The following is a 21,122-nucleotide window of genomic DNA, read 5'->3' as shown; positions in this document are numbered from 1 at the left end:
TACCTGTCCTCACCCGTCCTGCACACACCTCTCTGTGTACCTGTCCTCACCCGTCCTGCACACACCTCCCTGTGTACCTGTCCTCACCCGTCCTGCACACACCTCCCTGTGTACCTGTCCTCACCCGTCCTGCACACACCTCCCTGTGTACCTGTCCTCACCCGTCCTGCACACACCTCCCTGTGTACCTGTCCTCACCCGTCCTGCACACACCTCCCTGTGCACCTGTCCTCACCCGTCCTCAGTGTCATCACCTCTTCTTTCTCTACAGTCTTCTCCTGGTGTGTCACAGAGGAACAGTTTTGCTTCGGTCTTGGCGGTGTGTCGCCTGTGTCGGTCAGTACTCACCTAATTGTGCTCTCTATTTGTCTTTTGCACTATTTCACCTCCTAGATGGTACCTTGTGTTCAGCCTCTTGCTCCCTTCATCTAATTTCATTACTTTACACTTGCCCGAGTTAAAATTTAGTAGCCATTTTCAAGACCATTTCTCCAGTTTGTCCAAGATATCTTGTAGTCTCTGTCTATCTTCATCTGTCTTGATTTTTCTCATAAATTTTGCATCATCAGCAAACATGGAGAGGAATGAGTCTATACCCTCTGGAAGATCGTTTACATATGCTAGAAACAGGATGGGTCCAAGTACAGAGACCTGTGGTACTCCGCTGGTGACATCTCGTCCCTCTGATGTCTTACCTCCTCACAGTTACTCGCTGTTTCCTGTTGCTTAGATACTCCCTTATCAATTAAAGTACCTTCCCTATCACTCCTGCCTGCTTCTCCAGCTTTTGCACTAGTCTCTTGTGTGGTACTGTGTCAAAGGCTTTCCGGCAATCCAAAAATATGCAGTATGCCCACCCCTCTATTTCTTGCTTGATTTTGTTGCAGGATCATAGAATACAATTAATCCTGTGAGGCATGACATGAATCCATGTTGATGATATGTTACAAAGTTCCTTCGCTCCAGATGTTCCACTAGCTTTTTTCGCACAATTTTTTCCAATAACTTGCATGGTATGCATGTTAGGGACATTGGCCTGTAGTTTAGTGCCTCCTGCCTATCCCTATTCTTGTATATTGGGACTACATTTGCCATCTTCCAAATTTTTGGCAGTTCACTGTTACCAGTGACTTGTTAAACACCATGGAGAGTGGCAGGCACAGAGCTTCTGATCCTTCCCTTAGAATCCATGGCGATATTCCATCCAGACCTACAGCCTTTGTCACATCCAACTCCAGCAAAAGCTTCCTTACATATCCACTGGTAATCCCAAGCTCCTCTAGCGGTGCCTGGTTAACTATTCCCTCTCTTATCTTTGGAAATTCTCCTTGCTCTAATGTGAAGACCTCCTGGCATTTCTTATTGAGTTCCTCGCACACTTCCTTGTCATTTGCAGTGAATCTGTCTGCCCCTATCCTCAGTTTCATTACCTGTTCCTTCAGTGTTGTTTTTCTCCTGATGTGGCTGTGCAGCAATTTAGATTGAGTCTTTGCCTTGCTTGTCATGTCGTTTTCGTATTGCCCTTCTGCCTCTCTTCTCAACCTGACGTATTCATACCTGGCACTCTGGTATCTTTCTCTGCTCTCAAGTGTCCTGTTATTCCTATAGTTTCTCCACGCCCTTGTACTTAATTGCTTTGCTAGCTTACATCTCTGATTAAACCATGGGTTTCTCATCTGCATTTCATTTTTTCCCTTTGGACTGGGATAAATTTGTCTGTTGCCTTGTCTAATAAACTTATCTGCGTGATGTAGTCCATCATGTCTTGGGCCATCTTTCCCCTGAGCTGTTTCCCATTTTATATCTGTTAGGAATTTTCTTATCTCCTCATAGTTTCCCTTTCGGAATGTCAGCCTTTTATTTTCAGGTCCTTTCCTTGAGTATATTAACCCTTATTTGACCAGATACTCAAACGTCAATACACTGTGGTCGCTCATTCCTACTGGGGCCTTGAAGACAATTATCCCTCAAGTCGGAGTCATTCAGAGTGAAGACTAGGTCGAGTCTCGCTGGTTCATCGTTGCCTCTCATTCTTGTGGGTTCCCTGACTTGCTGGCTTAGAAAGTTTCTTGTCGCCACCTTCACTAGTTTGACTCTCCATGTATCCTCTCCTCCATGCGGTTCCTTGTTCTCCCAGTCTATCTTTCCGTGATTGAAGTCCCCTGTGATGAGCAGATGGGATCTATTTCTACAGGTAGCAGAGGCTGCCTTCTCAATTATATTCTTAGCTGTCATATTGTTTCTGTCATATTCTTGTCTGGGTCTTCTGTCGTTTGGTGGAGGGTTATATATCACTGCTACTACTACTCTTGGTCCTCCCATCGTCATGGTGCCTGCTATGAAGTCTCTAAACCCCTCGCAGCCCAGGATAACCATCTCCTTGAAATTCCATTCCTTTCTCATGAGAAGGGCCACTCTGCCTCCTCCCCTACCCTCCCTCTCTTTCCTTATTACAGTGTAATCCTGGGAAACACAGCATTCATTATGATTCCTGAGAGTTTTATTTCTGTGAGTCCAATTACATCTGGATTCACTTTTTGTGCTCTTTCCCTTAATTCACTCGCCTTGCTTGTAATCCCGTCTATGTTCGAGTACATCACCTTTAAGCTGACTCTCTTCTGTCCCTCCTGAGTTTCTGTTGATTCCACTGGAGTAGGTAAACACGGAGGGTCCAGGATGGGAAGGGGGGGGGGGGTGTACCTGGGTTGTGAGTCGGTCGGAGTGTCGGCCTGTGTGTCGGCCTGTGTGTCGGCCTGTGTGTCGGCCGGGGGCAGAATACCATTAAATTGACATGATCTGGCAGTGTGTAAGTGGAGTATTGACCAGTGCGGCGTGTGAGGCTGGGTGGACGGTGCAGGTGGCGGCCTCCCCTTCACCGCCACCATCATCCTCCACACAACCCTCTCCCGTTGGCAGCCGCCGCCTCCCTGACTCACACAGCCTGGCCCGCCACTCACTCCCTCACCCTCTCCTGCACCCAGGTGGCCCAGAGTGGCAAGTGGCCGAGGGGGGCCAAGTGGCCGAGGGGGGCCAAGTGGCCGAGGGGCCAAGTGGCCGAGGGAGACACACAGATCACAAGGTAAATCTCTTAACGTGAGTGTTCATACCAGCCCTGAGCGCCCACCCACAGTCTGCTCCAGTTACTATTTCTTGCCCCGGCCACGCTGACGGGGGGGGGGGGGAGTAGGCTTATGGGGGGTGGAGAAGCTGTGTTGTCCCCTGACGATACCCCTGAGAGAAGTCTGGGGACGATACCCCTGAGAGAAGTCTGGGGACGATACCCCTGAGGGAAGGCTTGAGACGATACCCCTGAGAGAAGTCTGGGGACGATACCCCTGAGGGAAGGCTGGGGACGATACCCCTGAGGGAAAGCTGGGGACAATACCCCTGAGGGAAGGCTGGGGGACGATACCCCTGAGGGAAGGCTTGAGACGATACCCCTGAGGGAAGGCTGGGGACGATACCCCTGAGGGAAGGCTGGGGGACGATACCCCTGAGGGAAGGCTTGAGACGATACCCCTGAGGGAAGGCTGGGGACGATACCCCTGAGGGAAAGCTGGGGACGATACCCCTGAGGGAAGGCTGGGGGACGATACCCCTGAGGGAAGGCTTGAGACGATACCCCTGAGGGAAGGCTGGGGACGATACCCCTGAGGGAAAGCTGGGGACGATACCCCTGAGGGAAGGCTGGGGACGATACCCCTGAGGGAAGGCTTGAGACGATACCCCTGAGGGAAGGCTTGAGACGATACCCCTGAGGGAAGGCTTGAGACGATACCCCTGAGGGAAGGCTGGGGACGATACCCCTGAGGGAAGGCTGGGGGACGATACCCCTGAGGGAAGGCTGGGGACGATACCCCTGAGGGAAGGCTGGGGACGATACCCCTGAGGGAAGGCTGGGGACGATACCCCTGAGGGAAGGCTGGGGACGATACCCCTGAGGGAAGTCTGGGGACGATACCCCTGAGGGAAGGCTGGGGACGATACCCCTGAGGGAAGGCTGGAGACGATACCCCTGAGGGAAGGCTGGGGACGATACCCCTGAGGGAAGGCTGGGGACGATACCCCAGATAAATCCCAACAATACTCGTCTAGAGATATAGTAAAAACTTACATTAACTACCTCCAGCTTACTGGGGGGAAATTATCACACATAACAGCTATCTACATTATTAACAACCCAAGGCTATTGTATTCCACCAGGTGTGATGGGAGCCTAATTGTATTCCACCAGGTGTGATGGGAGCCATATTGTATTCCACCAGGTGTGATGGGAGCCATATTTTTTTTTTTTTTTTTTTTTTTTTTTTTTTGAGATATATACAAGAGTTGTTACATTCTTGTACAGCCACTAGTACGCGTAGCGTTTCGGGCAAGTCCTTAATCCTATGGTCCCTGGAATACGATCCCCTGCCGCGAAGAATCGTTTTTTCATCCAAGTACACATTTTACTGTTGCGTTAAACAGAGGCTACAGTTAAGGAATTGCGCCCAGTAAATCCTCCCCGGCCAGGATACGAACCCATGACATAGCGCTCGCGGAACGCCAGGCGAGTGTCTTACCACTACACCACGGAAACTGTTAATATTATTGTATTCCACCAGGTGTGGTGGGAGCCATATTGTATTCCACCAGGTGTGATGGGAGCCATATTGTATTCCACCAGGTGTGGTGGGAGCCATATTGCCTCAAGTCATTAGCACCTGCAGAAATTGGTCAATAAATAATGAGGTAAGACTGTCAGGTGTTAATGAAATGCTTCACATGTGTGACAGGTGTGTGCCGGCTGGTGCCCGGGGCCCTGGCACCTCACACATCATATTCTTGACCCACTCAACCAAACACTCAACATTGCAGGGTTTGGGTGACACTTAAAGCACCGTAATGTTGACGGTTGGTGAGCACTGGCCGTCACAGGGTCGGGTGCTGGGCTGGGGTTCCGACACTTCTGGTTAGTCAACACAATAAAAACATTTGACGGAGTGTCAGATAGTGTCACTTAGGAGGAGATGTGCGCCTCTTATCTCGCTCATAGCAACTTTGTATTTATTAAAGGGCTTACGAGCTCGGAGGCGCCACGAGGTCGTCCACAATCATAAACTTGGACTGGGGACGACCTTATACCGGTGCTGAGGTCGTATAACATCAAGAGGTTCACACGATGGCTTCACTAACTGCCGTTCATCTTTAACAAATTTACTCTCATTGCCATCCAGTATATTTCAAGCAGTCGAGAGCGGGAAGTATTGTGACACTGTACCTCTGATGCTCCGCCTCACCGTCTCATTATAAAGTTGACCAGACGTTGTATTATGGGAAGAGTTAACAAAAATTTACTGGATGTATTCCCACAGACGGAGAGCACAAGGTGGCATGGTTGAGGCCACCAACGTGCACCAAATGACATATAAATAAGGTGGTCAGTAGTTATGGAAGAGCACCAGCATCCAACAACCATTTACACAAATAATTGGGAACTTGTATATCTTTTCTCAGTCTTTGGGAAAAGACTTCCTTTACATTTATTAACATCGAAACTCCAGCCAAATTGTTATAAACAGCCGCCTGTGATTCAGAACTAATAAACTGCTTAATATATGTAACCAAAGCCGCCAGAGACTGAGTAAAGATGTACAGGTTTGTCAGCAGGCGCGACGATGGTGGGTGTGTCCAGGTCCACATTACCGGCAACACTCCTGGGACCACTGGCGTAGGGCGCACACATATATATATTGATACATTTGAGTGGATATAAATAAGTGCTGTCTCGAATAGTCTACAGAGAATTACTTCAGTTTTCTTATATTATATTGTTATAGAGACTAAGCCTCTGGAGTTAAGAGGTATATAGAGAGAGGTCGTAGCTATAGTAACAAGTGCCTTGTGACCCCTAGTCCAGCTTAAGGATAAGCTTCACCCTGAATCAGCGGCCCCGACCTGTGGTGACCTGTATCAAGCCCTCACAGGGCTGTTCTAGTACCACACTTGTGTACATCTGGGTCTCCAACATCCTGGCGTCCCCTGGCACTTGGTCTCGTAGTGCCACAGGCAGGACCCAGGAGGTGAAGCCCAACACACCTTACAACCTTGCTTGCTTCAGTATACACTCCCCCCCCCCCACACCACCTGCTCCAGCAACACACACACATACACTCATATATTTAAAATAAAAATAAAAAACTTGCGTGAGACCAATATGGCAGAGCAGCACAAGAAAAACTAATATATATCTGTGCCTGAGAGCAGCAGCAGCAGCAGCAGCAGCAGCAGGTGTCTTGTGTTGTATTGTTGCGCTGCTCCTGCCCTGTCTGCGGCGGTCACTGCCGACACCTGCAGGCCGCGTGGGCCTCACAGGTGGCGGGCCGGGGGTAACAGCTGACTGCCAGGTGTGTGAGATGGGTTGAGAACACTAATGTTTACGCCGGTGTTGAGTCATTAGTGAGTCACAGGTGTAGGTGTGAGCCCGGCGTCACGCAGCGCCTCGCAAGGTTACCACACTCACCTACACAAAGGTACTCACAGTAATCCCTCCAAGGTGTCCAAACTCTCACAGTAATCCCCCTCCCTGTCCACATTCTCCCAGCGATCCCCAGGTGTGGAGACGCCTCCAGTCAACCCGTCCTCACACCGACTCCATTCCATCCAGCGGTCGGTCAAAAATTCATCAATTTTTACATGCTGTTCATTCAAAACGGGAATTTTCTCAAATATACATGTGTATGTAACAATACAAAATGAATATTATAATATATTAGCATATTGTGCATATATAGACATAGGTTAGGTGTTTAGGTTCTGTTGGCGATTATTTGTATTTGTAGTACGTGGGTGAAGCATTTACAGCGTTGTGGTTCGAACACAATTCGTCAGTGAAGCACTTGTTCCGGAAGTGTTCGAACGTCAGCAGTTGTGAGTCGTGTGTAAACCGTTTTTCATTCATAAACAGGGGGTTTGGCGGGTGCATGGAATGGACTTTGGCCTTTATTTACGTGGACGGGCTACATAATGTAGCCCGTCTTTTGATAATCTTTTGAAGTTAGTTACAAAATTTTGAATGTTACATACACATGTACATATACATCCAAGTATACAAATGCATATATATATATCAATTATTTTTTTATATCACAAGTGATTCAACAAGAGGTTCACAACAGTCACTATACAAGGCACTTTACATCTATGGTAAGTCACATAGTTACTAGTCTTGCTCCACACCCACCCAACTGGGCGGCAGCTTTACAGTCATGTGCATACATTACCTGTCGAGAGTCTCCTAGTAATACACTTGGGTGTCCACAGTCTGCCAGTAATACACCTGGGTGCCCACAGTCTGCCAGTAATACACTTGGGTTTACACAGTTTGCCTGTAATACACCTGAGTGCCCACAGTCTGCCTGTAATATACTTGGGTGCCCACAGTCTGCCTGTAATATACTTGGGTGCCCACAGTCTGCCTGTAATATACTTGGGTGCCCACAGTCTGCCTGTAATATACTTGGGTGCCCACAGTCTGCCTGTAATATACTTGGGTGCCCACAGTCTGCTTGTAATACACTTGGGTGTCCACAGTCTGCCAGTAATACACCTGGGTGCCCACAGTCTGCCAGTAATACACCTGGGTGCCCACAGTCTGCCAGTAATACACTTGGGTGTCCACAGTCTGCCAGTAATACACCTGGGTGCCCACATTCTGCCTGTAATATACTTGGGTTCCCACAGTCTCCCAGTAATATACTTGGGTGCCCACAGTCTGCCTGTAATACACTTGGGTGCCCACAGTCTGCCTGTAATACACTTGGGTGCCCACAGTCTGCCTGTAATACACTTGGGTGCCCACAGTCTGCCAAGGGAATGACTGTGGGGCACCAGGGTGCTGCTGGTGCTACTGTGGGCGCTCATAATGGTGCTCCGTGGTGTCGCGGCACCATGGTAGTGGGTTGCTGGCAAATGTTTCAGTAGTAAGGTAAGCTCTCACCAGGTGGTGTCCCCGTCATCACAGGCGCTACACGCACCCTCCTCCAGGCACAAGGATGGCCATCATAACAATTGATTTTATGAACCTGAATAAGGAGACGTTTAAAACCTTGCCTACACTTGTGTCGGAGCAAATCTGGAATATGCAGCACCTTCATGGAGGCCTTATATGGTTAAACATAATATGAAGCTGAAGAAATTCAGATGTTTACCACCAGAGGGGTCCCAGAGCTGAGAGGTATGAGTCTCCAGGAAACACTAAAGGAATGATACCTAGCCACACTAGAAGAGAGAAACAAGGGAGACATGATCACCCCATACAAAAATACTCGGGGAATTGACTGGGAAGACAAGGACTGACTATTTAGCATTGTTGGAACACGAACAAGGGAATTCAGGTTAAAACTAAGTACCAAAATGAGCAAGAGAGACATTAAACAAATTGTGTTTAGTGCCAGGATAGCAGAATAGTGCACAAGTGAGGTGCACGAAGAACTGAACAGTTAGACAGGTCAAGTAACTGATAATGACAAAGAAATGAGCGGTATTCTAAATAAGAAATCGTTTCTGTATTTACTAGAGAAGAACTTCGTATTTTACCTGTACTGAACAGATCTATTTAGTGCTGTAGAGGACAAGTTGACTAGTTCAGTGGGTACCACGATAATGTTGTTAAACAAATTTATTTATTTATATATACACACAAGAAGGTACATTGGGTTTGTGAGGATACGTAGCATTGTGTTTACATCTTGTAAAGCCACTAGTACGCGCAGCGTTTCGGGCAGCTCCTTAATCTAACAGATAATTTTAAGTAGGTAAAGCGCCCTCTGATTGTCCCACACATTTGATGGTGCTACATAGCCTTCCCTGTTTGGTGCCTTCTTTTAATAATTACTTACTTTAAGTAGGTAAATTCTAGCACAATTTTTAAAATGTTAACAGGTAGATTGCAAGAAAAAAATGAGATAGATTAGTAGGTACATTAAAGCACGTCGATAGCTCTGATTGATAGCATTGACAGCTTGATTGATAATATGACAAAGGTTAATAGGCACAATAAAGCATATTCATAGCACAAATAAGATGACAGCAATGATCACAATGGTAAAGTTGTTTGGCTTAGGTATACATATATTGGGGGACTGGGTAGCACTAGATACAGTGCCAGTTTAAAGCATTAGATAGGAAACTATGAAGATGAAATTATGTACTTTTTTTTAATGAGGCAAAAGTTGGACATCTTTTCAATTCATAAGGGAGTGAGTTCCATAGACTAGGTTACTTTATTTGCATAGTGTGTTTACAGAGATTAAGTTTGACTCTGGGGATATCAAAGATATATTTATTTCTGGTGTGGTGATAATGGGTCTTATTACATCTGTCCAGGGAGAGTTTCAGAGCATGGTTTGCATTTAAGAACAGGGTTTTATACATGTAATTGACACAAGAGAATGTGTGGAGTGAGTCTATGTTTAGCATGTTTAGGGATTTAACAAGGGAGCTGAGTGTTGTCTGAAGGCAGAGTTTGTTATTATTCTGATTGCAGACTGAGGTGATAGCAAGTAAGTAAAGCTCAGATAGCAGACTGAGGTGATAGCAAATAAGTAAAGCTGAATAAGTTCCGGAACCAAACGAAGACTTAGGCCTACCTGTCCTCAGGGAGGAACTCTGCTAACAGAAATGGATTAAGAATGATTACATAATTAGTGTTATGACCTACTTTCTTTCCATTGTTAGGTTTGGTTAGGTTTCATTGTGTTTGGTTACGTTAATACTATGTATTATTGATGATAATGTGAAATATAGAATTTGAAAACTATTTCAGTGTAGCCGAGAATTCAATTTACAGACAATTTTAAACAAACGATTTATAATATAATAAAGCTATAAGTTGAGAAAATCTCAGTTTAGGACAAAGGTTCACTTGTCAGTTTACATGAAGACTATAACTGGAACTGTAATATGGTTTCAGACCCTCACAAATATCTAGATAACTATCCGGGTGGCTTGTGGGGGCGGGGGGCGGGGGGGGGGGGGGGGGTTCTCACGGTAATGAATTTGGTCTGAGCACCGGGCTCGCTTGGGCAGAGCCATTAAGGAATGTAAGACGAGCTTAATGAGCCTCTGTTTTGCATATTTCATATATCATTAGCGTGGAGCAGAGTACCGGAGCGTGGAGGGTTGTCAATGTGGTGCCGATCTTAAAGTAACTCGTCCCTCTACTAACAGGTCGCCTGTTTTGCGTTATGGTGCCAACGTTACAAATGCAACCTATTAAGAAGAGTAATGGTTTACAAATATTCATGTTTTCTATGTACTGGACTCTATAGGCTAGGTGGCTTGCTTGCAATCGTACATTTCTGGTTACATAAAAAGGTTGCCTTATTTACGGAGTGGAAATCAAGAGAAGAAGCTGCTCTATGTAAAGAGATGATTCACTTGTGTCACTTGTGTCAAGCTGTCAGTCAAGTGGCTTACCATCGGTACTACTAGATGTTAGGCTATCACCTCACTCCTGGGGCCCACACTCCTGGGGGCCACACTCCTGGGGGCCACACTCCTGGGGCCCACACTCCTGGGGCCCACACTCCTGGGGGCCACACTCCTGGGGCCCACACTCTTGGGACCCACACTCCTGGGGCCCACACCCTACCAGCCCACTCCCTACCAGTTGACATGTGGGCCCTCATGCTTCACCCCACACTGTACAAGACATGAGGGCCCCACACACTGTACAAGACAAGACGGGTCCCCCACACTGTACAAGACACGAGGGCCCCCACACTGTACAAGACACGAGGGCCCCCACACTGTACAAGACACGAGGGCCCCCACACTGTACAAGACACGAGGGCCCCGTACCTCACCACAAACTGCTCCCACTAGGCACTGTAGGTATCATACCTCGGGATAATTGGCACTGTGGTGGCCTCCGGAGTGCCAGGGTCGAGGGTTATGGCAGATAAGTTAGAGTTTGTGTGGTCTCTGGCACTCTGGCACTCTGGCACTCCGGCCAGGTCTTTGTCTTGGTAAACTTGACACAGCGTGACACTTGTGGCATGTGTCAAGGCTCTCCAAGCCTGCCCGGATGATGGTAATATTTTTAGCGCCGTGATAATTATAATTGATGTTGTCGGGGACAGCCAGCCTGTGTGTATATATATACATATATCCATGTTAAGCTTATATCGAGGTCCGTCCAAGATGGAAGTACTGCCCTCTCCGAGATGCCACCCACAACAGTTTACTAACTCCCAGGTACCTGTTTACTGGTAGGTAAACAGGTGTACTAGTGTTTTCGTATTATTATTATTTTTCTACCACAGACGTGGCAACACATTAACAATGCTAACCAGCATATATACATTTTCTTCTGTCCTCCATGGACAGGGTGAGAGATGTGTTAAACATATAGTTCAGTGATTTATTGAACACTCAACCACAGAAGGTGATTGTAGGGATTTTAAAATGCTAGGCTAAACTACATACGTAAATACATAGATACACAGATTTACGTATGCCTTACATAAAGTGTTCGATGTGTCTTTTACATGGTGTCATTAATGTATTAATGTGCATTTACAAAGGTGAAATGTAATTCTGATCAGCTTCCACATATACTTTATATACATACTCACACATATACATACATATACATATATACATGCATATATAAACACACACATATATACATGCATATATATACACACACATATATACATGCATATATATACACACACATATATACATATACACATACATTTGACTCTTTTACTCTGACAGGGTGAGGTAGCTGATAAAGAAACTAGTGTGCAATTAGTGTATTAGGTGATAGGAAACGCCCCCAGCCATTTCTGTCCCGCCTGGGATTCGAACCTGGAGTTGTCGATTGTGAGTCGAGAAGAAACCAGACTGTACCACCCTACTGATGAGTGTAGTGTGTGTGTACACACGGGTGTAGGGAGGTGTGTGCTGTGGCGGGGAATTGTGCTCTTGAGTCTTAAGCTTCAGCTCCATGGCCCCGCCTCTCAACTTTCAATCAACTGGTGTACAGGTTCCTGAGCCTATTGGGCTCTCTCGTGTCTACACTTGAAACTATGTATGGAGCCTTTGTTCACTTTTTTATAATTCTGAAAAAATACATTGAAAACACTGAGAAAATTCTTGTCTCATTGGCTAATTTATGTATTTAGTTCGCAGGAGTTCAGTCTCCTTGTTCGTGTACCACCTGTCCACCCTGGCAGCGCCCCTGAGAATCTTGTATGTAGTAATCATGTGTCCCCAGGCATATAAGTGCCTCACCATTCCTAATAGCGATTTGTTGAATAGTAATTCCTTAAGTCTTTCCTCGCAACTCACACCTATCAGCTCTGAGACCAGCCTCGTGGCAGCGGTGTGGTGGGTTAGTGTATATAGTGATTGATAGTGTTGACAGTGAGGTACAGCACCTGCTGTACCTATAGTGTTATAGATTGAGATAGTGTGGGACTGAAGAACATGGTAAGAGAGAGAGAGAGAGAGAGAGAGAGAGAGAGAGAGAGAGAGAGAGAGAGAGAGAGAGAGAGAGAGAGAGAGAGAGAGAGAGAGAGAGAGAGAGAGAGAGATGGTGAGTGAGTTACTCATCCTCTGACTCACTTCTAAAAGAGACTGTAAACAGTCTTTTTATAGTGAGTGTACTACCATCCGCCGCTGACCTCCACCAGTCACTACTATTACTGTCCCACTCTGCCCGCCCCTCCTCTCTCTCCTCCACCTGCCGCACCTGCCGCACCTGCCGCACCTGCTGCACCTGCTGCACCTGCCTCACCTGCCGCACCTGCCGCACCTGCCGCACCTGCCGCACCTGCCGCACCTGCCGCACCTGCTGCACCTGCCGCACCTGCCGCACCTGCTGCACCTGCTGCACCTGCTGTACCTGCCGCACCTGCCGCACCTGCTGTACCTGCTGTACCTGCTGCACCTGCTGCACCTGCCGCACCTGCTGCACCTGCTGCACCTGCCGCACCTGCTGCACCTGCTGCACCTGCCGCACCAGCCGCACCTGCCGCACCTGCTGCACCTGCCGCACCTGCTGTACCTGCTGTACCTGCCGCACCTGCCGCACCTGCTGTACCTGCTGTGCCTGCTGCACCTGCTGCACCTGCTGCACCTGCCGCACCTGCTGTATCTGCCGCACCTGCCGCACCTGCTGTACCTGCTGCACCTGCTGCACCTGCTGCACCTGCCGCACCTGCCGCACCTGCTGCACCTGCCGCACCTGCTGCACCTGCCGCACCTGCTGTACCTGCCGCACCTGCTGCACCTGCTGCACCTGCCGCACCTGCCGTACCTGCCGCACCTGCCGCACCTGCCGCACCTGCTGCACCTGCTGTACCTGCCGCACCTGCCGCACCTGCTGCACCTGCTGCACCTGCTGTACCTGCCGCACCTGCTGCACCTGCTGCACCTGCCGCACCTGCTGTACCTGCTGTACCTGCCGCACCTGCCGCACCTGCCGCACCTGCTGTACCTGCCGCACCTGCTGCACCTGCTGCACCTGCCGTACCTGCCGCACCTGCCGCACCTGCCGCACCTGCTGCACCTGCTGTACCTGCCGCACCTGCCGCACCTGCTGTACCTGCCGCACCTGCTGCACCTGCTGCACCTGCTGCACCTGCCGCACCTGCTGTACCTGCTGTACCTGCCGCACCTGCCGCACCTGCTGTACCTGCCACACCTGCTGCACCTGCTGCACCTGCCGCACCTGCCGTACCTGCCGCACCTGCCGCACCTGCCGCACCTGCTGCACCTGCTGTACCTGCCGCACCTGCTGCACCTGCTGTACCTGCCGCACCTGCTGCACCTGCCGTACCTGCCGCACCTGCCGCACCTGCCGCACCTGCTGCACCTGCCGTACCTGCCGTACCTGCCGCACCTGCCGCACCTGCCGCACCTGCCGCACCTGCTGCACCTGCCGTACCTGCCGCACCTGCCGCACCTGCCGTACCTGCCGTACCTGCCGCACCTGCTGCACCTGCCGCACCTGCCGCACCTGTCGCACCTGCTGCACCTGCCGCACCTGCCGTACCTGCCGCACCTGCCGTACCTGCCGCACCTGCCGCACCTGCCGCACCTGCCGCACCTGCCGTACGTGCCGCAACCAAAGAGGCCACCGAACCTTTCAGCGTCCTCGTTCCCTATCCACATCCTCTTCCAGAACTTCAACTCTTCCTTCCTCCTTTCCTCCCCCCGCCCTCCTCCCTTCCCACCGCACTCCTCCCCTCCCCCCGCCCTTCGTAAAGCCCTTTGGTGATGAAGGGAGAGCCCAGCCCGAGAGTGGTGGTGACTGTCAGTGGAGGTGTGCTGGACTCTTACAGTTCAGTATGGCAGCGCCTGCTTTATAAGAGTAGCGATGACGTAGAGCGGTGCAGGAGGGTCTCAGGTGCACCAGGCTCCCTGCCTCACCTGGTGGCCTCACCTGGGGGCCTCGCCTGGTGGCCTCACCTGGGGTCTACCAGGCTCACACCTCCTGCATCACACGGATGCCTCTAGCACTAATATGTTCCATCGTCCATATGTGTGCTGGTACAACTCCCAAGTTCTTCAACACTTGTTCAACACTTAAGTTCCCTAACACTTGACGTTGAACACCCTTAGTTTTCTAACACCTGACGTAGAACACCTCAGTTCTCTATCACCTGCCATAGAAAACCCCAGTTCTCTAGCATCTATCGTAGATGCTGGAGATGCTACCTCTAACATCTGCCGAAGAATACCCACAGTTATCTAAACCCTGCTGCTGGATACTCTATTTCAGTGACACTTGCTGAAAGAAAATACGCTCATAAATCTTGCTTTGAACAAAACATTTATGAAATTAGAACCAATAAATTCTAATGCTAATATATTTTAGTTTGTCATGAACAACGCAATCGTTTTCTTTTGCATTCTAAGCATAAAAGAAAATAGATGTTACGTGGATTTTATATGGTAAACTACTGTGAAGGTCTCCAAACCAAGGGGGCTGAGCTGTCCCTGCAGTTACTTTATCAGCAAGAGCCTTAATTTCACCTTCGAAATGAAATCCTATGTGCTAAATACTAGTTGCTGCTGCAGTCATTTTGTTATGGCCCTCATACCCATACTGTTGGAGATAGAGAGATAATTAACATGGGAAAGCGCCAAGCCATTACGACTATATAGCACTGGGAAGGGGTCAAGATAAGGATTTGGGATGGGACGGGGGGAAGGAATGGTGCACAGCCACTTGGATGGTCTGGGATTGAACGCCGACCTGCATGCAGCGAGACCGTTGCTCTACCGTACATCCAAGTGGTTGGGCCCATACTGTTGGAGGCGGCGGGAATGTTATAGTGACATAACCAGACCACAATGTACTCTAAGCTAAGTAATATAGGCATGTGCTCAGATACTTACAAAATTGTGATCAAGTTACAAGGCGATACAAAGTTACAGACAGTGTGTATTATCTACAATAAGCAAATCTGGGCTACTTGCCCATAATCTTGAGTAAAATAATTAAAAATAATCAATTACTAAAAGGTAATTATTTACTATTTAAACTAAATAATTTTTTTAACATTTGTGATGAAGTTATCCCGTGAACTCTTGCATGACATACGGTTAATTACGGAGTTTCGTTAGTTATGTGAACAGTTTTGCTCATAACATTTACACTGGACGCGTTTCCTATCGCCAATTAATGTCTCTGTTCACCTAGCAGTCAGTAGGTACCCGGGAGTGAGTCAGCTTGTTGCGGGGGATCTATCCCGCGCGGGGTCGGTAGTTCGTCTCTGGGGGGAACCTCACTATAAGCCTCACCTGTATATATACACTGGCTGCCCGACACATGAATTATTAATTATTATTGTTTGGTCAGCTCTATATTGACAAGACACATGTACATGGAGAGGTATACTTCGCTTATATATATACACTGAGTTTACTTTTGTTCTGGACTAAAGTATACTTATTGGTTGGTCAGTAAGCTGTTGTGGTGGTCATAATAACCTTAATAACATGGTTGATAGTCGTCATGGCCACCAGCAAACTTAAGTAGGGGGCGCCAGGTACCAGAGGTACTTATATGGACGAGCCTCAGACCAGCAGTAATAACATGGAGAGAGCTGTTGACCTCTTAGAGTGATCTAAAGTATGTGGCTCTTCCTGCCAACTGGCAGGAATTCAAGGTGATGATTAATTTTTTTGGTGGGCATATGGTCTGGTTTAGTGGGCACGTTAACCGTGCACTCGGAGGCCAGTATGGGATGGAAGCCATGGCTGAGACTCTTAGTCAACGAGCCGTCTCTTTGGGACATATTTCCTGTATAACGTCAAGTAACTAGCCTGGGGGCAACCCTGCTGATTAGTGGGTTTATTTTCTCTGTTTTCTGACAACTAAATTTATATTTCTAGCAATGATAGAGTGACAAGTCATAAGCGAATCCCTGAGAAAATCCACGATATAACAAATACAGTCAAATCTTTTGACCATGTCGAGCTACGACATGGTCAAAAGAATTGCAACCGGGAAATCAACTTGACCTACCACGGATCCTTCAGTCTCTCCGTGACACAAACCAGGGTTTTCACACAATTATCCCATGCACCCGAGCTCTGTCAATAAGCTGTTCTACCTCTTCGCCCATACTTCATTACACACAGAAAGCACAATAGCGTGATGCATCAAATGAACAAATCCACAAAGGCCGTGAGGAGGGTTCGAACCTACGTCTGGGATTATCTCAGACGCGCCTTAATCATGGGCAAATTGTGTAATAGGAACTTCCTAATGGGAATACCATGGAAAACAGAACTCAGAGAAAAGACTGTACAGGATATGATGGATTATGTCACCCAGAAGTGCCAGGAAGCTGCAGACAGGTTTATCCCGGCCCAAAAAGAGAAAAATGAAAAGCAACAGAAGAACCCATAGTTCAATCAGGAATATGCGGCAGCAAAGCAATTGAGTAAAAGAACATGGAGAAATTACAGGAATAATAGAATGCCAGAGAGCAGGGAGAGATACCAGAGTGCATGAAATGAGTACCTCAGAGTGAGGAGAGAAGCAGAGAGATAGTATAAAAATGACATCGCGAGTAAAGCCAAGACCCAACCAAAGCTGCTCCACAGCCACATCAGGAGGAAAACAGCGGTGAAGGAACAAGTGATGAAACTGAGAAAAGGGGAGAATAGATACACAGAGAATTACAAGGTGTGTGAGAACTCAACAAAAGATTCCAGGAGGTCTTCACAAAAGAACAAGGAGAAGCCCCTGCGCTAAATGAGGAGGCAAACCAAGCAACCTTGGAGGCTTTTGACCTCGCCAGTTTTGAGTTCAAAAGGAATCTGTTGAAGCTGAATGTGACAAAGGCTGTTGGGCCTGACAGAATCTCACCGTGGATACTAAAAGAAGGTGCAGAAGCACTAAGTGTACCACTCTCTATGGTGTATAACAGGTCACTGGAAACAGGAGACTTACCGGAAAGCTGGAAGGCAGCTAATGTAGTCCCATTATACAAAATGGGTAACAAGCAAGAGGCACTGAACTACAGGACAGTTTCCCTAACTTGTATACCATGCAAGGTGATGGAGAAGATTTTGAGGAAAAGGCTCATAGAGTATCTGGAGGGAAATAGTTTGTAACACATCACCAGCATGGTTCAGAGATGGTAAATCGTGCCTCACAGGGTTAATATGACCAAGCAACAAAAATTAGGCAAGAAAGAGAAGGGTGGGCAGACTGCATTTTCTTATACTGTCAGAAAGCTTTTGACACAGTACCCCATAAAAGGCTGTTAAAACAAAAAGTTGGAGCAACAGGCAGGAGTAAAAGGTAAGGTGCTCCAGTGGATAAGGGAGTATCTGAGCAACAGGAAACAGCGAGTAACTGTGAGGGGGAAGACATCAGAGTGACGAGATGTCACCAGCAGAGTACCACAGGGCTCTGTACTTGGACCCATCCTGTTTCTAATATATGTAAACGATCTTCCAGAGGGTATAGACTCATTCCTCTCCATGTTTGTTGATGATCCAAAAATTATGAGAAGAATCAAGACAGATAAAGATAGTCAGAGACTACAGGACGACCTGGACAAACTGGAGGAATGGTCTAGAAAATGATTACTAAAGTTCAACTCAGGAAAGTGTAAAATAATGAAATTAGGCGAAGAGAGCAGAAGGCTGAACACAATGTACCATCTGGGAGGTGAAATCCTGCAAGAGTCAAAATGTGAGAAAGATCTGAGGGTTGATATCACACCGAACCTGTCCCCAGAGGCCCACATCAAAAGGATATCATCAGCGGCATATGCTAGACTGGCCAACATAAAAACTGCCTTTAGAAACTTGTGTAAAGAATCGATCAGAACCTTGTATACCACTTATGTCAGACAAATCCTAGAGTATGCAGCTCCAGCCTGGAGTCCATACCTAATTAAACACAATACAAAGTTAGAGAAGATTCAGAGGTATGCCACCAGACTAGTCCCAGCACTGAGAGGTATGAGCTACGAGGAAAGGCTAAGGGAGCTAAACCTCACGTCCCTGTAAGACAGAAAAGTAAGTGGAGACATGATAACCACCTACAAAATTCTCGGGGGAATTGACAGGGGTGGATAAAGAGAAACTATATAGCATAGGTGGAACACAAACAAGGGGACACAAGTGGAACATGAACAAGGGGACATAGTGGCTCATTTGGGCACTCAGTTTCCACCTGAGACATTAGAAAGAATTTCTTTAGGAGGTTGAGCTGGCGGGTGCAAGATGTGGCAGAGGTAGGTGGCGGGTGCAAAGAGACGTGGCAGCGGTAGGTGGCGGGTGCAAGGAGACGTGGCAGTGGTAGGTGGCGGGTGCAAGGCATCGTGGCAGCGGTGGGTGGCGGGTGCGAAACGTGGCAGTAGTGGGTGGCGTATATGAGGAGATGTGGCAGAGGTGGATGGTGAGTGCGAGGAGATGTGGCAATGGTGGGTGGCGGGTGCATAGAGATGTGGCATGGGTGGGTGGCGTGTGCGAGATGTGGTAGCGGTGGATGGCGAGTGCGAGGAGATGTGGCAGCGGAGTTTTTTTTTTTTTTTTGCAGGGATATTCCTGCGCAGGCCCTAAGCTTCTGGCTGGCCCACTAAGTGTTGCTTGTTTCTGTTTTACTTGGGCGGAGTATGAGTATTTATGACTGGTATGGAAGCTTCAGTAAGATTTTGTCCCATGTGTTTAACAACTTCTTCTGCTCTGTTGAATCTAAGCTGAAATCATAATGGGTTTGTAACTCTGCACTGTGTTAGATAATGTTCCAGTGGTCTGCCAGGCATTTCTCCACAGTGCTGACATTTCCTCTCATCTAACGGAACCTGTAAGCCTATTTCCCATGCACATGGGTATCCAAGCCTGATGCGATGTTAGTGTACTTCTGTTGTTCTACTGCTCCCTTTCATCAAACTAAGTGGTTCATAGTTGGTTAAATTCTTGTACCAATCCGCAGATCCTGATGTTGCAACTGCTGTATTGTGGTCACTGTACATCTTTTGCATTGCTCTGTTTCTAATTACTTTTATAATCTGTGATAGACTCTGTGGTATGTAAATATCTATATTTCTTCTCTTAATTGCAAGTTTTGCAGCTTCGTCTAAATGTCATTTCCTATTATTCCCACATGACTTGGCACCCAGTTGATAAGTACCCGACGGCCTTGACATTTGAGTGTTTGCATTAATGTTATGACATTTGTGATCAGATGGATATTATCACATATGTGTTCTTGTTGCAAGGTTTCAATGGCAGTTCTCGAATCTGTATATATGATAACATGTCGGTGTTCAGCAAGAGCATGTTCCACAGCCTTTTGAATGGCTATCATCTCTGTTTGTAAAGTTGAACACCCATTTGAGAGTCTTCAACTATTTACAGAGTTTCCTGCTTTAACTGCAGCTCCGATTTCTTGTCTCTGCTGGTCTACTGATCCATCTGTGAAGTATGTGAAACTGTCAGATGCCAAGTTTGCTTCTATATGCATCTGTGCAATATTACATAGCAGATGAGGATTAGTCTCGTTCTTTTTTCCTTCAAGAACCATAATCTTAAGGTCTGTTGGCAGAGATTCCCAAGGAGCTTGCATAACAAAGTCTGCATGTATTTCGTCGACACCCTTCTCAGTGACTGTATTTGTTATATTGAATGTATTGATGGTGTTTATCACACAATGGGTCCACCTGTTGCTATTAGAGGCTCTTCTGTCCCAAGTTAATGCTCCATTTAGTATATCTTTAAGTGAACTGATTCTAGGTCTAGTCAATATCCTGGTCAGCATGCACGCAGCAATCCCTTTTACCCATATTTCAATCGACGTTAGTTTGGTTTCTATTCTTAGGTACAGTATTTTAGTCCATCTGGGAGCTCCTGTTATGACTTATATTGCATCATTTTGAATAACCTCAATGTTTGCCCACTGACCAGGAGAAAGAGTGAGTAGGGCAGGCACTGAATAATCAACTAGGGAACGAATGGAGTGTATGTAAAACATTCTTAACACTTTGTGTCCCGCTCTTAGACTGGGCCCTGTGATTGTTCTCATTATATTCAGTCGTGATTTTGCTTTCTCTTTCAGATATTGAATTTGCTTGTTGAATATCATTTTAGAATCTATCCACACTCCGAGATATTGATCAGCGGTGGGTGGCGGATGCAAAGTGTGGCAGAGGTGGATGCTGGGTGCGAAGAGACGTGGCAGTGGTGGGCGGCGGGGTGCAAGGAGACGTGTCAGAGGTGGGTAGCAGGTGCAAGGAGACATGGTAACGGTGGGTGGCGTGTGGGAAGAGACGTGGCAACGGTAGGTGGCGTGTGCAAGGAGACGTGGCAGAGGTGGGTGGCGGGTGCAAGGAGAGGTGGCAGGTGCAAGGAGACGTGGCAGATGTGGGTGGCGGGTGGGAGGAGACGTGGCAGGGGTGGGTGGCAGGTGAGAGGAGATGTGGCAGTGGCGGGATCAACGCGACTTGACAGAGGTGGGCGGCAGGTGCAAGGAGACGTGGCAGCAGTAGGTGCAAGGAGATGTGGCAGAGGTGGGTGGTGGGTGCAAAGAGACATGGCAACCTTGGGTGGCGGGTGGGAAGAGACGTGGCAACGGTGGGCGGAGTGTGCAAGGAGACGAG

General features: G+C 47.8%; 2 protein-coding genes across 2 annotated transcripts in view; one reads left to right on the top strand and one right to left on the bottom strand.

Moving 5' to 3' along the window:
• Nucleotides 1-21,122, top strand: part of LOC138351018 (uncharacterized) — an 82,892-nt gene that overhangs the window by 49,055 nt on the left and 12,715 nt on the right. The gene's annotated exons all lie outside the window — the stretch shown is intronic.
• LOC123764645 (UPF0746 protein DDB_G0281095-like) lies at nt 10,863-14,527 on the bottom strand. The gene is made up of 4 exons (XM_069302458.1): nt 14,486-14,527; nt 13,805-14,101; nt 12,950-13,246; nt 10,863-11,060 (listed from the first exon to the last, which is right to left on the bottom strand). Exons 1-4 carry the CDS (start codon nt 14,525-14,527, stop codon nt 10,863-10,865), a joined length of 834 nt encoding a protein of 277 aa, XP_069158559.1.

This window comes from Procambarus clarkii, chromosome 48, assembly GCF_040958095.1.
Source record: "Procambarus clarkii isolate CNS0578487 chromosome 48, FALCON_Pclarkii_2.0, whole genome shotgun sequence".
Taxonomy (NCBI): domain Eukaryota; kingdom Metazoa; phylum Arthropoda; class Malacostraca; order Decapoda; family Cambaridae; genus Procambarus; species Procambarus clarkii.
This window is presented reverse-complemented; position numbering and strand designations above follow the sequence as displayed.